The sequence below is a fragment of the Mchenga conophoros genome, linkage group LG12 (genome assembly GCF_057382185.1).
Source record: "Mchenga conophoros isolate Kocher_MC1m ecotype Shallow Benthic linkage group LG12, M_conophoros_male_GT1.1, whole genome shotgun sequence".
Taxonomy (NCBI): Eukaryota; Metazoa; Chordata; class Actinopteri; order Cichliformes; family Cichlidae; genus Mchenga; species Mchenga conophoros.
The window spans coordinates 16,580,458-16,595,947 of record NC_140537.1 but is presented as its reverse complement, the minus strand read 5'-3'; the positions used below and the strand labels follow the sequence as shown (position 1 = coordinate 16,595,947).

At 39.6% G+C, this 15,490-nt stretch overlaps 1 protein-coding gene across 1 annotated transcript in view; it reads right to left on the bottom strand.

Moving 5' to 3' along the window:
- adgrv1 (adhesion G protein-coupled receptor V1) overlaps positions 1 to 15,490 on the bottom strand; it is a 116,123-nt gene that overhangs the window by 12,797 nt on the left and 87,836 nt on the right. Inside the window, exons 90-92 of the mRNA XM_085294076.1 lie at positions 11,090 to 11,268; positions 7,952 to 8,109; positions 2,029 to 2,150 (exon numbers count right to left, since the gene is read on the bottom strand). Of these exons, the coding sequence (XP_085150202.1) occupies positions 2,029 to 2,150; positions 7,952 to 8,109; positions 11,090 to 11,268 (459 nt within the window). The remainder of the gene's footprint in view (positions 1 to 2,028; positions 2,151 to 7,951; positions 8,110 to 11,089; positions 11,269 to 15,490) is intronic.

Below are 15,490 nucleotides of genomic sequence, written 5' to 3'. Positions count from 1 at the left end.
ACCCCAGAGGCTGCTGTTTTAGCTGGAACTTTGTATGAGGCACGGCTGAAAATCAATTGCAGCAGTTCTTTTTTTTCCAGATGATACAAAGTTTGATAGAACTTGTCCTATCTGAAGTTAAAGTTAAGCTACATTTAAGTTGCTGAAATACAAATAGGGTAGCAAGAAGCTCTTTTTAGCTGTTACTGTACGTCGCCACCAAAAAGCCCAAAAGTCCTCATTTAGAGAGCAAAAGTGTTATCAAACTACTAGTCATCTGCCAATTAACGTAAAGAGGAGATTTTTATGTACTATTGTGTGGGCGGATGTATGTTTGTGTGACAGCAGTGCTAAGAACTTTGATAACTCAGGGGCCTAATGAGGGGGCCCAAGAACAAATCAAAGTATTTAGAGAGGAAACAAAGGCTATTAGTCTGAAATGTTTCTAAGTGAGAGGATTTTTACCCAGGTTAAAAGAAACACAAGCAGAACTGAGGAAATGTATTTAAAAACTTTGCATGTAAATTAACAATCACAAGTTCATTTTAAATAAAATCAAACTAGCTATGTGATGTCACAGGGATGGACAAAGTATTGCTGGTCATGAAGAAGTGTCGAGTGCGACAATGACCATTGCTGCTGACATCACTTCACTTCAGTCACTGGACTAACAGGAGATGTTTACTTATGTTAAGCGCTGTTGTCTTTAGCATGTAGATGCTACATATCAACATTGGTTGTCACAGACCTCTTGTGGCACATGTTACAGGCACATGGTGGTCTACCCGATCACTGCAAACATTTAGGGACTAGATAAGACAGAAAACAATCAATTGTGCAAAACTAAGCACAACTGATCCAGAAAGCTTCGTGGGCATCTTCTTAAAAAAACACATTATGCATTAAGCACTTCTACAAAACTAAACCTTTGCGCCAGAAAATGTATGATTTAGTAGGTTAAGTAAAATTGACAGAAGACAATTTAAAGACAAGTAATAAAGCTACTGATATGAATGAGCCACAGCTAAATCCTTAGTAACCAGAAGACAAAAGTTTTTTAAAAAATGTCTCAGTTACATGAGTAAGCATGTGTTTCCCTCACTAAGGACATAACTGAAGGCAGAAAAATCCACAAAAACTTGCACAATGTGTTCCAGAGTTCACGATGATAATGTTGCACAGGTTTTATATTTGATCATTAATGACCGTCCTCATTTTGTCCAGTTTCTTTTGAACAGGTGGAAATTGGTTATAGGGACTATATTTTTATTAAGCCTCTAGATTGAAGCCCAGCATCTACACTTCCCATCCTTATTTCTTTTTTTGGAATCTGTAGTGGCGTGATGCAGAGGCATGCTTGTGAAAATGATCTCACTGTGCAAATATTTAAATATGTACTGGACTGCATTTAGTGGTAGAGTAATCTATCTTGCATTTGAAATATCTTTACTTAGCTACACTGACATCTGAAATACAGAACTGAGAGAAACAGAGGGAGTAAATAAACTATAAAAAGATGCAAACAAAGGGACCAAGAAAAGACAAAAATAAAGTGGAGAGATGGACAAACATAGCAGTGAGAGGCGTTGGTGAGACATGACACAGTGATAACCCTGCCTCTCTCTCTCCACACCTGAGGCACTTCTTACTCTGCCTGTCAGATACATCAAAGCTGGCCTTCAAAGTGAATGGACTTCCCTTCATCATACCTCTCCACCCCCCAACACACACACACACACACACACACACACACACACACACACACACACACACACACACACACACCGACTCTGCAGTGTTCTCAAATTTTCAGCTACAGCAACATTTAGCTCAGAGAGTAGCTGAAAATTTGAGATTAGATAGGTAAAAACAATATCTTTCATAAGAAAAATCAAACCTGGAGAAAGAGTACACACATCGAGCTTGAAGATATAAAAAGAAGTGCTTTAACTTTATAACTTTTAACTGTTCTCCAATTACAACAAGAAGAAAACATATGCACAAACAGGAAACAAACAAACAAACAAACAGAAAAGGAAATGATCTCACCAGCAGGCAGTTAAAGATGACGTAGAGGATGAGCATCCACAGGTACCTGTAGCCCATATGGAGTCCTGCCCACAACCAAACTAGGGAGACGAGCAGAAACAGGTAGAGGACCAGCGGCACCTCTGGAGCACAAGATAACAACAGGAACAGAATGAAAACAATATCAGCACTGTTGTTCAAATATATATAAGCCAATACAATACATTATACATTACAGCTGAACTCAGATTCTAGATACTATTTTATCTGTATGACATTCATGCACTTATTAATTTGAACATATTTGAACAAATGCATATTGCAGAATAACTACCGTACATTACATAGTAATTGATGGAGAATTAATATAGCTGCTGGTGTGTTATCATTTCTATTTAGATTCTCTAGTTTCTTGATATTAAACTATATATGCTGTGGTGTAATACTCATTCTTCCAAAGCAAGGTCTGGTAAAAGAGGAGGAAGGGGATCTAATTCAGGAGCTGTCTAATGAACCACATTTTACAACCCTAATACAACACTGATGCAGCGTTTCTGCTCCAACAGTTCTCTGACTTCCTGTGGTTTGCATGTGGATTTACGTGGACTCAGATTAGAGACTCAAGCAACAGTGAGGAGACATATAAGGGAGGGTAAAAAGCCACACACTCATACTTGAGTATGAGCACGCATGCACACATGCTATCAGAGCTGTACTCTCTATCCAGGGCTTAATCCATTCAGCATTTGGGATGCCACTAAATCATTTAGCTGCCTAAGATGGGCTGAAAATGATCTAAGAGACAGTGTGCACAATTCTTTTCTTTGTGCAAACAGGCAGCTGGTGTGTCAACATCTTCACATCAGATGTACTTTATATTTTAAGGGTGCAAAATAGATTGTCAAAATGGAGAAACATACAAATACTCGTCCTCATGCAGAGGTCAAACATCACACATTTACATTTACACATTTACCAAAGGGGGAACCTATGGCTTTTTATTTATTTTATTTTAAACGGAACCAAACAAAAAACAACCCCCAAGTTCTGAGAGTAACACTTTGACAAACCTTGTAACAACTGTGCATTGACACAAAGTGTACTGATCTCACCAATACGACTAAAAAGTGCATAGTTTAAAAGGTCTTCTTAGCATTTACTGCTTTTAGACCATAGCAGCTAGTCAACCTGCAGCCCACTGACAGGAATACATCCTGTCACCTCAGACTTCAGGATGTGACAATTCAAGAAAAAACCCCACTGAAGTAGGGACAGACTTAAGATAATTAAGTAAGTATCCAGTGGTCCTTACAAAGCAGAGAACATTTTACAAAGGGAGTGCACTTCATTATTACTTGCACAAATAATTCTCTTAACCTGCTTGTTCTTGCTGTACAAAAATGGGAGGATATCTGTTAGCCTGCTAACCAACACAAGTGCAATGCACTAGTCAAATTTGGACACTGTCAAAAGAATATTCAAAACACATCCACATTACCAGCACTACACCCATCCTCCCTGCTAAGTATGTTGCAAATGTGGGATCTCAAATAAAAACACTAGGAGTGCTACCACCATGAAATTAAGAGTATTGCACCATAGTGATGAGTTTTGCTTTGTTCAGACAAATACTAGCCTGACTCCTATTAATACTTAGCTAATATGCTGAGATAAACATCTTGAAATAATTGTAGGGAGAAGAATAGAAAAGTAAAAAAGCTAAAACAGTGGAGGGATTAAAGCAGGGTGTGACAAGTGAGTACTGAGAAACTTAAGCCTGTAGTCAAATCATCAGGTGCTTGCAGTTGGCAACCAATACCGATTTACAGATATACAGATATATACAGATTTTTAGCTAAAATATGGCTTTAACACATAAAGTGCAGGGTTATTCAGTGAAGTCAAAGTCAGATTTATTCATATAGCACATTTAAAAAACAACTGTTGACCAAAGTGCTGTACATTTAAAATAATCAAAGGAGATAAAAACATAGGAAGACATGACAAAATTTAAGAAAAGAAGCATAAAATGAGAAGATTTGAGTCAGAAAAAAGACAAATAAAAGTAGTACAAACTCATTCTGATTTAAAAGCAAAGGAATAAAAGTGGGTTAACAAGAAAAAAGGGGGTTTTAAACTGTCTAATGTTGGGGAGGTCCTGATGTGAGGGGGCAGTTTGTTCCACAGTTTAGGAGCAGTCACAGCAAAGGCCCGATCACCTCTGTGCTTCAATCTGGACTTTGGGACAGCTAGGAGCATTTGATCCGCAGACCTCAATGATCTTGCAGGAGTGTACCAGTTCAAAAGATCAGAAAGGTATGAGGGTGCTAACCTGTGCAATGGCTTAAAAACGAATAATGAAATCTTAAAATCAATTTGAAAACTGACTGGAAGCCAGTGTAAGGATGCTAGTATGGGAGATATGTGGTCTTGCTTGCTCTGCCAGTTAGTAACCGTGCAGCAGTCGGCTAACTGATGACAGACTGACGCCTGAGTAAACACTCAGGTATCAACAAAAATCGAGGCGAGATGAAATGAAGGCACGGCTAGCTCTCTCAAAGTCTCTGAAACAGAAGAATGGCTTCACTTTTGCAAGCAGCCGGAGATGAAAGAAACTGGTTTTGATTACAGTACTGATCTGTTTATGAAACATTAGATTAATAACTAACTCCACATTGCATTATCAAAGAATGTAAAAGACATTTTTATTAGGCTCACGATACCTGTGATGCTGTGTATGTGTGTGTGTGTCTTGAAGTGAAAAGTGCAGGGTCACAGAAGATAAACATAATAAATTTTACAGCTACATGAGGCGTAAAAGCTGTTTTTACGATGATTTGAAGGGAACATCAGATTCAAAATTACACTGTTGAGTCACTCTCCTTACAGTCTGCATGAAAGGTGTTATGTAGGACAGAGTGTACAGTTCTCTTCACAAGTAGGATGGAAACACAGGACACGGGCCCAGGTTTGCACAAAAACCCCTCACTTAGGTGCCACATCCACCACACTGTCATTTCCACCCTGCTCTAACTTCTGCTCCTTATCACATAGTATTTTTATTTATTTAGCTCTATCATACTTTTTTAGTGCTTTCTTCGCTGTTGGCCTTGGTCACGGCCTCTGATGCATTATTATTTCACACTTCATCTCGGTTTGCCTTATGTGGACAAACTGTCTACAAACACGTGTAGGTTAAATAAAAACAACTTTTTTCTATCTTCCATCTATCAATTTCTATCGTCTATCTTTCCCATTTCTTTCTTTCTCTCTCTCTCTGGCTTTAGTGTGTCTTGCACATCTGTCTCCATCTCCTCCCTCCCTGGTTAGACTTTTTCCAACCATGTAAGCACATTCCTGTCTGTGGACGGGCCAGAGCTCCCACAGTAAGAACAGGTTCCCAGAGCCGAGTTGAGACGAACTGCAAAATGCTGACTGACTGTTTGGCTTTGTACCACTAAGTAGAAGCAAAGAGCCTGTGTGGCTGTGCATGTGTGTGTGTGTGTTCATATTATGCATAAGCAAACATGAATTCATATGCAATCCTCTGCAAAAGCTTTGTGTTTCAGAGAAGCTCAATGATGTCATGGCTATCTTTCTTTCTGTACAACAAACACACGCTGCTTTCCTCCACAGGCAAGCAGACAGGCTCAAGTTCAAATTTGACCAGTGCAGCGTTCTTGGTGTGAGAAGACAAACTGAGAAGTGAGCATGCACAGAAGGAAAACAACCAGAAAGAAACTCGAGATTGTGCTAACATTAAGGTCACAGAGAAGTCACCAGCTGTAATAACAACAAGCAGGAGTAAGCGTGTGTTGAGTGCATCTAGTTACAGCTAGGAGTAATGACCAAAGGAAAAAAAATAATACTAAAAACAAGATGATAAAAACAATCAGCTGTTAAAGTACAATGTCCAAATAAGGATGTGCATTTCAAGGCCATTACTAATAAAGATATGACAAATATAAGCATGCGCTTAGCATACAAATAAAGCAGCAACACTCAAACACACAAAGTAAATAAAACAATATTAAGTAATTAAACATTATCCATCATTTATTTGTGTTTCCATACTGCTGACCAATCAATGCTAAAAGTGGAGCCGGGGAACATTAAGTGCCATAAAACTGCAACAATAATAGTTATTCATTCAACTTAAAGTCTGGTCACTTGCGCAACACAAGAACATAAAGTCTTTCTAACACAAGATAAGGGTTCACTGTTGTGCTTCTGATATGCACTGTTGTACCTTTTGTTCGTTTATTATTATTCGCTGCCCTGCATTGGCAGAACTCCAGACTTTCTCAAATCTGTTGATGGGGAGGAACATAAATGAAAGCCCACCAACGCACTTCCTTGATTTCACTGACGTCAGAAGTTCTGCTAAATTTCACACAGTCCTGTGAATTTTACATGTGCGGTTCTCATAATCTTGCATGCACGCGCGCAGGCATGCAGGCACAAACACACAGACAGACACAGATTACTTGTTAGCTTATCTCATCGGTTGTTGCTTCACTAAGGAATTTGAAAACATGCACATGGCGTTCATTGTCAAAATAGCATCAGCAGTCCAGCAGGTTCTGCACGAATCTCAGCTGGCTGGGAAAGTCAAGGTTGAGTTTACTCTAAGTGCTTAATATGAATAGTTATTATTTGGATTACTGCAGAAGCACACACAGAGCCTGCAAGCAGTGGACAAATAATAGGGATAATTATTGACTGTCATGATTGTCATGCTGCTGCATAGTGCAGGGTTCAGTTCCTGTTGTTTTAAGTCAACTCATACAACCTTTAAGTAATTCCGGGAAATGAGCAGAAGGGTAGCCTGTGTTTACAGCAATAAATATATTCTCCCATAATTGTTTTATTCTTCTTTGGACTTTAGACATATTGAGACACTGACAACAGCAGAGTACACTGCAAACACTGGAGTATACAATGTGCACTAAAGTGTGTTTGTGGGCATGTTATGTTTATATGTGCATGTAGATATGTACAATTGTGTATGTATGTACAGTATAGGTCAAAAGTTTAGGCTATTGTGAATCATCACACATTACAGTATCATATTTCAAACATAAATGTTTGTCCAATTTACTCTATTTTCTTTCGCTTTCCTCACAAAAAACTGCTCATGTGAAGTACAAATCCTACAGGCTGGCCCTTTGCCTCAGCCTGGTTTGTGAATGAGAAAGTGCTGTTCCTTTTTGAATAATGCACACATACCTGCAACTCAGTAAAGCATCTACACTGCCTCAACACTCCTGCACAGTTTGCGGGCAAGCTGCTTGCCAACAAAAGAACTGGCACTAATTCAGGCTTGGCTTTGTCACCGGAGAGCCTTGACTGAGCAAAACAAGCTAAAGCCTGCTGATTCCCACTGATGGCCATTGATTGCAGCCCCGATGATCAGCAAGTAAAGTGGTTTGGCTGAATCTTCATGTGTGGCCAAAGGGACTAACTGCACTGTATAAACAGAGCTGATTTGTACGGGTCATAAATCCATGATGGATGTGTGTGTGTGTGCAAACAAGAATTCTGAATAATCTACAAGTTGGAAATGTACAAGTTTGCACACCTACTACTACATTGTACTGATGGGTGTTTTTGTGTGTGCTAGATAACTGAAAGTTCGCACTTTCTGCAAAAACCCTAAATCTGTTTTTGTCTCCAGCAAACAGCAAACTGGAAAATAGGGGATGAAAGCTTCTGCCCAAAATAAGGGTATGTTGTTTGTAGCTTCGTTCCAGAGGGACATCCTAGTGGTGTTTGTACATGTCCACGAAAGAAAGAAATTGGGTGTGACTGAGTGTAAATGCAGATGTAACTCTCATGATCTCTTTGTGGTAACAGCAAGTGGTAAAATAATAAAATCTCTGCTTATGCATACATTAATATATTTGTGTGTGTTTGTGTGTGTAGTCACATATTTGGTTTTTACCTGTGCTGTTAGTCCGTCCACGGTAAATGTCATCGTAGGCCTTCCACTGCTCAGTAACTTGGTAGATGTGGATGAATACAACCACCACAGCAACAAGACAGATGAGAGGCACCAGCACTGCCGTGCACAGAGCTACATAGATGTTTGGGATAAAGCACCTAGAAGATAAGGAAAATAAGATGAAAGACACACTTACAAAACTTACAATAAGCCATCTTGCAACTAGGAAAAAATCTCCAGTTGTCTGATGATTGCACTGAATTATTTTTATATTCTGCAAACAACTTCAAGTAGTTGCAGCAACAAGCGGGTTCCCCAGAGGTTGAACATGCAACATTCTCAACCTATGAGCTGCTTCTTTTGACTGCAAGGTGACTGCACGGGTTATCTGGTGGGAGGCAACTTATCTCCAAACAGTCAGGGTCCAAATCACACCAACTGCAATTACTCTCAGACAGAGTAGTGAAGGCTTGCAAATAACTGCTGTCTAATTTATAAAAGCAGACAGATTGGCGACATGTTGCAATTAACTTCTCTGCAACACATCTCTTTGGAGTGGGGGACTTAACATAGCTGGTTACCATCTGGTTGTATTGTAGTTATAGTCCTGTATAAGAGCGAAATGTTTGTCGTTTAGCAGTTAAATCATCATTTTGCAGCAACTATGTCACTATTTGTTATTTCTGTTTCTGTGTGAGGTTCTGACTAGACTCTGAATATAAGCAGCTAATAAATATTTCTGTTTAATCTGAAATTTTCACACGGCTGCAATAATTTTGGCTGCTATTTCCAAACAGTGATCCTTTGTGTCACCATAGCATAAAGAACACATCTATCTCACAGATAACGTCTGGAAAAACTGAAAATATTAAACTGCTATATATTTAATTTAATTTAATCATAACGCAACTCTTCTTTATACTTTGTTGCTTTGTGACACATCGGACACAACCACCGATAAATCCATCGGCAATTATAAGAATATATATCCATAGGGGTCACGTGATTTCCACTGTTCATCCTTTTTAACAGGTAAAGAAGAACTTTCTTTGGAGAATTATTAATACAAATTTTTTTAAAAATGTCAGTAAGAAGTTGGTACTGTCAGTATTATACAGTCTATCTCTATGCTGTTTTCCCGGTGAACCTCTTGAACTACCGTCTCAGGATCTTTCAGGCATGTTTATCTTTATTAAAGAAAACTGCGGTTTTCCTCTGGGAAAATCAACATCCTTGATATTTGTTGCCAAACAACTAGAACAACACTGATGTGACCACAACCTTTTCACAAAACACATTCACGCTCTGGTTCGGTGGGAGCATCAAATCAGACAGGACTTCCGCATGTTTGAGTGATTGCAGAAAAATAATTGGATCTGTCGTAGTCACAACATAAGATGAGCTATGCCAAATAAAGCGCTGGATCACCATGTCACAAAAAGACAGCCGGGCCCCTAGTCTAAATACAGTGGAAAATGGACAGCTGTACTGTTGGGGCCTTGCTAGGGGGATGACCTCTAACTATAGTGAAAGTCTCACAAGGATGGGAAATCCCAGGGATTCCTGAATTGAATGAAAAAAAAACATTACCCAGGGGTCTAACGCACCCATTTCTTAGCTTGAGAGAAAGAAAGTTAATCATGCCTTTTATGGAGGGTTTTCATCCAAAGGCTGCTGGGATTTTCTTTTAAATGTATACCACAGTAAGATCCTATGTTACCACTCTATGATAACATTTTTACTTAAATCATGTGATCACAAGACCCCATGTTTGGAAGATGCAACTTGAGACTACAAAAGGGTCAAAATATTCATGAGTGTAATCAGTCTCAAACTAGACTCATTCAAAACAAAATTTAATGCTGCTGAAATGTTTATGACCACTTTTGCTGAGCAGTTGTCCATGGGTGGTGAGAGAGGATTCAATGTTAAAGTTGGCTTTTTGTTTTCTTCCTTTTAAAGATGTACAACATATGATCCACAATAAAGATTAAAAAAGGCAGAAACCACAGGACATTACAGTCACTCACTGCCTCATAATGTGATAACCATCAGAAGAGAGAAATCCTTAATATGCTCAATGCACATAGCTGGGGTTAAGTACAAACTGGTCTATATGAAAGACAATGTCCCAGCACAACAGTGATGGTAGAGGCATGGAAATGGTAACTTTACACCGTTCTGCACTTATTTATCCATAAATCTCCATATCTCTCTACTACAGCGTGAGTATAGTAGTGGAAAGCAAAAAGACAGAGTAAAAAAATGTGCTCCCATAAGCAATTAAGTCTAAAGGATACAAAGTCTATTGACACAAGGTGTGAGCTTAACACTTTTGTATGCAAGCAAGGCGAAACTGAAACGAGTGGTGAGAAAACAAGAGACTAGCTGTTAACACCGAAGAGGAGAGAGCGAAGGAGAGAAACAGAGCGAGAGAAGGAAAAGAAGTGAAAAGCTGCCTTATGTCCTCAAAGAGGAAGGTGTGCTCCTGGGAAACTGAATACTCCTCTATGTTCTTAAATCTCTCCTGTATGCGCTCACTGTTTCACACTCCCATCCACAGGAAACACCCACAGATACTTGATCCCAAGGATAACAGGCACACCTTAGACCATTGACTTATTATAGATGTGGTTTAGGAGTTTCAGCTTCATACTTCTTTGACTATTATTGAACATTTGTTCACAAATGAAAGACATGGAAGACGGATGCACATAAAGACACGGGCAACTCACCTGTGTTGGGACCTTTGTACGTGTTTTTTGTACACAGTGATTTCTTCTATTGTTTCTGTGCTTTAGGTAATTTAAGGGAAACAGCTATATAAGGCTCTGTATGGCGCGATTTCTCAAAGACTCCACCTCTGAGACTGAAGTTTTTCAGTGTGGGGAGAGGCATGCAAACAAACATGAGACGTTCATTCATTCAGTCATTTGATTGGGCAGGCTCACTGGCTCTGTTTGCTCTACCTAGTCTGAAGTGGAATTTCCCTAAGCTTAAAAAAGAAACTGAAATCGCTGTAAACGACTCATACCAGTTTAACAAATACTCTCCTAAGTGTACTTACGATTCACTGGATACATGCCATCAGTTCAAAAAGACCACTTGTGTGTGTATTTACATGTGTTGCTAACTCACACGTCGCCTTGCACCAGTCCATATACTTCATGTATTTTCCATCCAAAGCCACCAAGTAACACGATGACCAGGACGATGATGACCAAAGCAGGAAGTCCCCACCCCAGGAGGAAGTAGAGCAGGTATCGGCGTTCTGTGTGCTCATCATTCATCACGAGCACTTGCCAGAAGTTCACCGCCTGAGAAAACAGTTTGAGAAAACAACTTATTCACGGGGATATAAAAATAAAAAAGTAACTTTTACAGACTATGAAATGTATCTTAAACTTATCGCAGCACAATAAATAAAAGGGGGAGAAAAGGCTCGACATCTTCCCCTTTGATGATTTTTAAACCTTCCTCGGTTGTGTGCACATTTGGTCTTTATAGTCAGTAAAACACAAAAACACACAAGTATATCCATCCGCATATCACACCCAAAAATATCTATGTTTGCTTAGTTATCTAGAAGGCTTTTATAGTCTCATCTATCTGCTTTACTAAGCCATCCACTGTTGCATAACTGGCTTATGTGAACACCTGTTGACAGCAAGCAGACGATGTCTTATCCTCATGTGAAGCACACTAACACTTCATTTTCTCTTTCACATTTCGCTCATATATGGTGCGTTACGAGCTGTTTTACAAGCTTTAAGCCATCTAACATACATAAAAAACAAAAGTCTATAAAGTATTACATTTGAACATGAAAAAAAGGAAATGCTATTAAAATTTATGCAACAGGTCAACAGCTGTAATGAATAACAGCTGATAATGTCTATCTGTTTGCAAGCACTTGAGCAGCACATTTGCAAAGAGGAAGATGTGATGCAACTAATGACACAAGGTCAAATGATGTTGACCTCTCCCTATGATTACTCTGCTCAACCTCTACCGTAACAATATTGTATAACCACTGACCCAAAAAGACCTTGCTTCATAACCACACCAACATGAACACAAACCCACAAACACAGATGCAGCAGATGCAGCAAACAAGACTGTACGGTTCCCGTTGTGTAACAGCTCGACTCCCCTGAGATAATACAATGATGTCAGTCAGATTCAAGAAGTGTTATTCACTGGCTGTGAGAAAACTGCAGTCATTGTGGTACAGTAAAGGGATTATGGGCAACTTTGTGCTGAGCTGTTGTTTTGCAGTGGCTATATCACTCATGGAGCCACAATAATAGGTTGGCTCAATCTCACCGCAGAAAAAAATGCAGTATTTTTTAAATATTTACTTGCAGTTATGTTTGATTGTGCAGATCATGTTGGGACTACTTCACCAAGTTTTTAGATATGAGCTATATTTAGTTTCCGCAGTGCAAATAAAGCCAAAACCGCAAGTTACCACTGAAGGTAAATACCAGTTGTAAATTGGTCACATGAACCATTGGTGTTGTATTAAAAGTCCCAAATGACTGGATGACTTATTGGCGAGGAGACAGGACAGGCATTATCACATAAAGATATTATTTAGCAAGCTAGAAATGTGTCATCCTGGCTTCACTAGCTAGCTCAGGAAAAATCCCAGAAATCCTAATCCTGATGCCTTTAAGACTTTTTTAATAATGTGCAATTTTTAGTAAGCTGATGTTAACTGCAAACCTCTGCATTCAACACATAGCTGCTCTGGACAGTGGCCACATTATTGTGTGTTTTCAAGCTTTATGCCAGTGCATATTCCCCTGATCAGGTTTTGGACGTGCCCGTTCTCACTACTCTCAATTACACACACTCACACTGCTGTTATTGATTCAGGTCTTTGTCATGCCCTGAGATGGGCTGCTGGCGCCCACTCATATAAGCCACTTATCTGAAAGCAGCTACCTGATCTGAGGGAAACTTGAGTGGTGAGACATCACTGGGGTCAATGCAGAGATGTTGGTGAGGATGGAAGGGTCTCGGTTCCCCGCATCAGTGAAAGCCAAGGTGGCGGTAATATTTTTCTTGTCAGCTACATTCACAGTTAGAGTTGACATTTATGAAATAACAAGATATTTTTTGAAGGGGTGTTAAAGAACAATGCCATGGTCCTGGCCTTTACGTTGTATTACTTTTTCTTCCTCTCTTCCTTTTGTCCTGCTTTGTTTGCCCGTCTTTTTTGAAATTGTGCTTCTAATGAATAACACTTCCTTACCTTTGTAACATATCTGCCTTTTCTATCACACAGTCTGGCTCTCTATTTAAATTCAACCTTAACGAACAGGGCATGTTATGAAACAAAACAAATCTGTGAGTGAGTATATAAATAAACCAACAAAAGCCTAAGTGTTTTTTCTTCATGCTTCATTAATCCTCCTATTTGAATTCTTTACAGGGTGAATCACTGTTTGTGTCCTTCACTCGATCCAGTCAGCTGTTACCCTACTAACTACTACCATGTGTGTCTAAAACCAGCTTGCACGTCACAACCAATTTTATTTGAGCTCCAGATCTGCCCATCCAAATTCTAACACCGCTTAAGCCACATGAAAGCCTTCGGCCTGAGACTTTATCCCTTAAAATCTCCCAGAAGTCATAGTAAACAATCAGATATGAGAAAAAGCCCACTGCGTCCAACACGTACGCCGTTGCATGGTTCCAGTATTACCCTGCTGTGGTCAGCTTATGCCACAGCTAATCTTATAATACTTTACCAATAACATTATTACATACTATGTTCCCTATGTAAACACTGGTTATGTTCACGTACGCATGTCACATGTTACAAAAGGTTGAAGATTGATGAGAACAAGGCAAATGTTATGCAAGAGAAGGACAACAGGTGGGAAAAGATGGGTAGATGGGGAAGTTCATTTAGGGATACCATTCCTATTGGTAACATGTGTCTTATGTGACGGTATTTTTGTTACTGTGAATTCAGTTTGACTCATAATAGCATAAATTGTGATTTATGATGGTGATAAATCTCATTTCCCTTCTTAAAAAAACAAAAAATGACAACAACTGAGCCTGAGCCTTCAGCTTGATTGTCATCAAGTGGATTTAAGATTGTTTGGAAGAATTACACAACAAATACATATGTATGGCACAGACAAATAATATAGATAAAGTTATTGTCTAATGTCTGTCAAATCTATTTAATCAGGTTATATTTCAAAAATTACAAATAAATAAACAAACATCCAAGGATTTCCTGTATTACGCAACTACCTTTGTTTCTTTGCAGTTCAGGACTCGTTAGGAGGCGGATTACTTAGGAAAAGGATTTATCACAGCAGCAGCACTAAAGCTGCTGATGAAACCTCTCCCTGCATTCCTTTGCTATTGCAGCAGGTCATAAGTCATCAATAAACTCTTTCCAGGATTACAACTACAATTACAATGCACAGATGTATGTTTACAGTCTTCATGTTCCTAAAAATCCTGGGTGGCTTTGGTGTTGACCAATATAATGCAAAGAAAGAAATAAGAGAATAAGAAGGTCTTGTTAAGAAAGAGCTGTTTAGGGTCCTTGTAAGGTATTATAAGGTGATCCTGGGCAAAGGGCATGCCAGTGCAGTGTACTGGTAACTTTATGACTGCCCCAGTAGATGTGGTAAAACAATCAAATTTCACTGCCTGTTGCACATTAACCAAATGCCATATGTATGAAATAAAAAGAAAGAATAGGAACCTTGGCAATGCCAAATTATGAGATAAAATAGGCAGGAGGAAGGTGGAGAATCATATTTAAACAGACAGCACAGACGTCCCAAAGGACCTAAGCTCGGTCATTCTCGACCACAATCGGTTGCATGTCCCATTTTGACTTCAGCACTTCCAGGCAGTACTCATGGCAGATGTTTCTATATGCTATACTGGCAACTTGGTTATGGCGTCCCATGCATACCCTGCCTGCTAGCATCTTTCACACTGCTGTTATGTGCTGGATTGCCTCAGGGGCATCTTTTTACAGCCTGCATCTGGGGTCTTGCTTGGTGTGGTAGATCCCAGCTTCTATTTATGTTGTGCTCCGAGCTTGATCCTGTGCTGCGATGATTAGTGCTTCTGTGCTGTCTTTCAGTCCAGCCACTGGTGGGATCTCTGGATCCAGCCACTTCTTCTATCTGCTGGTACATACTGTGCAGGGGCCTGTCCTTCCGTGATGGTTGTTCTCCATCTCCACTTCTTTCTTGGGTTTCTATTGCCGGAGGTATTCACTAAGCACATGGTCTGTTGTGGCTATTTTCCGTAAAGTGTCACAGTGCAGGATTTGGGGTGAAACCCACCATATGTGGTCAGGAGCCTCCTTGTCTTCATGTCAGTGGCTTCCTTTGGCCAGTTTATTATCCCAGCAGGGTATCTGATCATGGGCAGGGCATATGTGTTGTTCTTCCCATTCAGCGGACTCCTCAGGACTCGCCTTACCCTCTGCAGGTACTTGGTGGTTGCAGCTTTCTTAGGCGCCTCTTCGTGTTTCCCATTTGCCTGTGG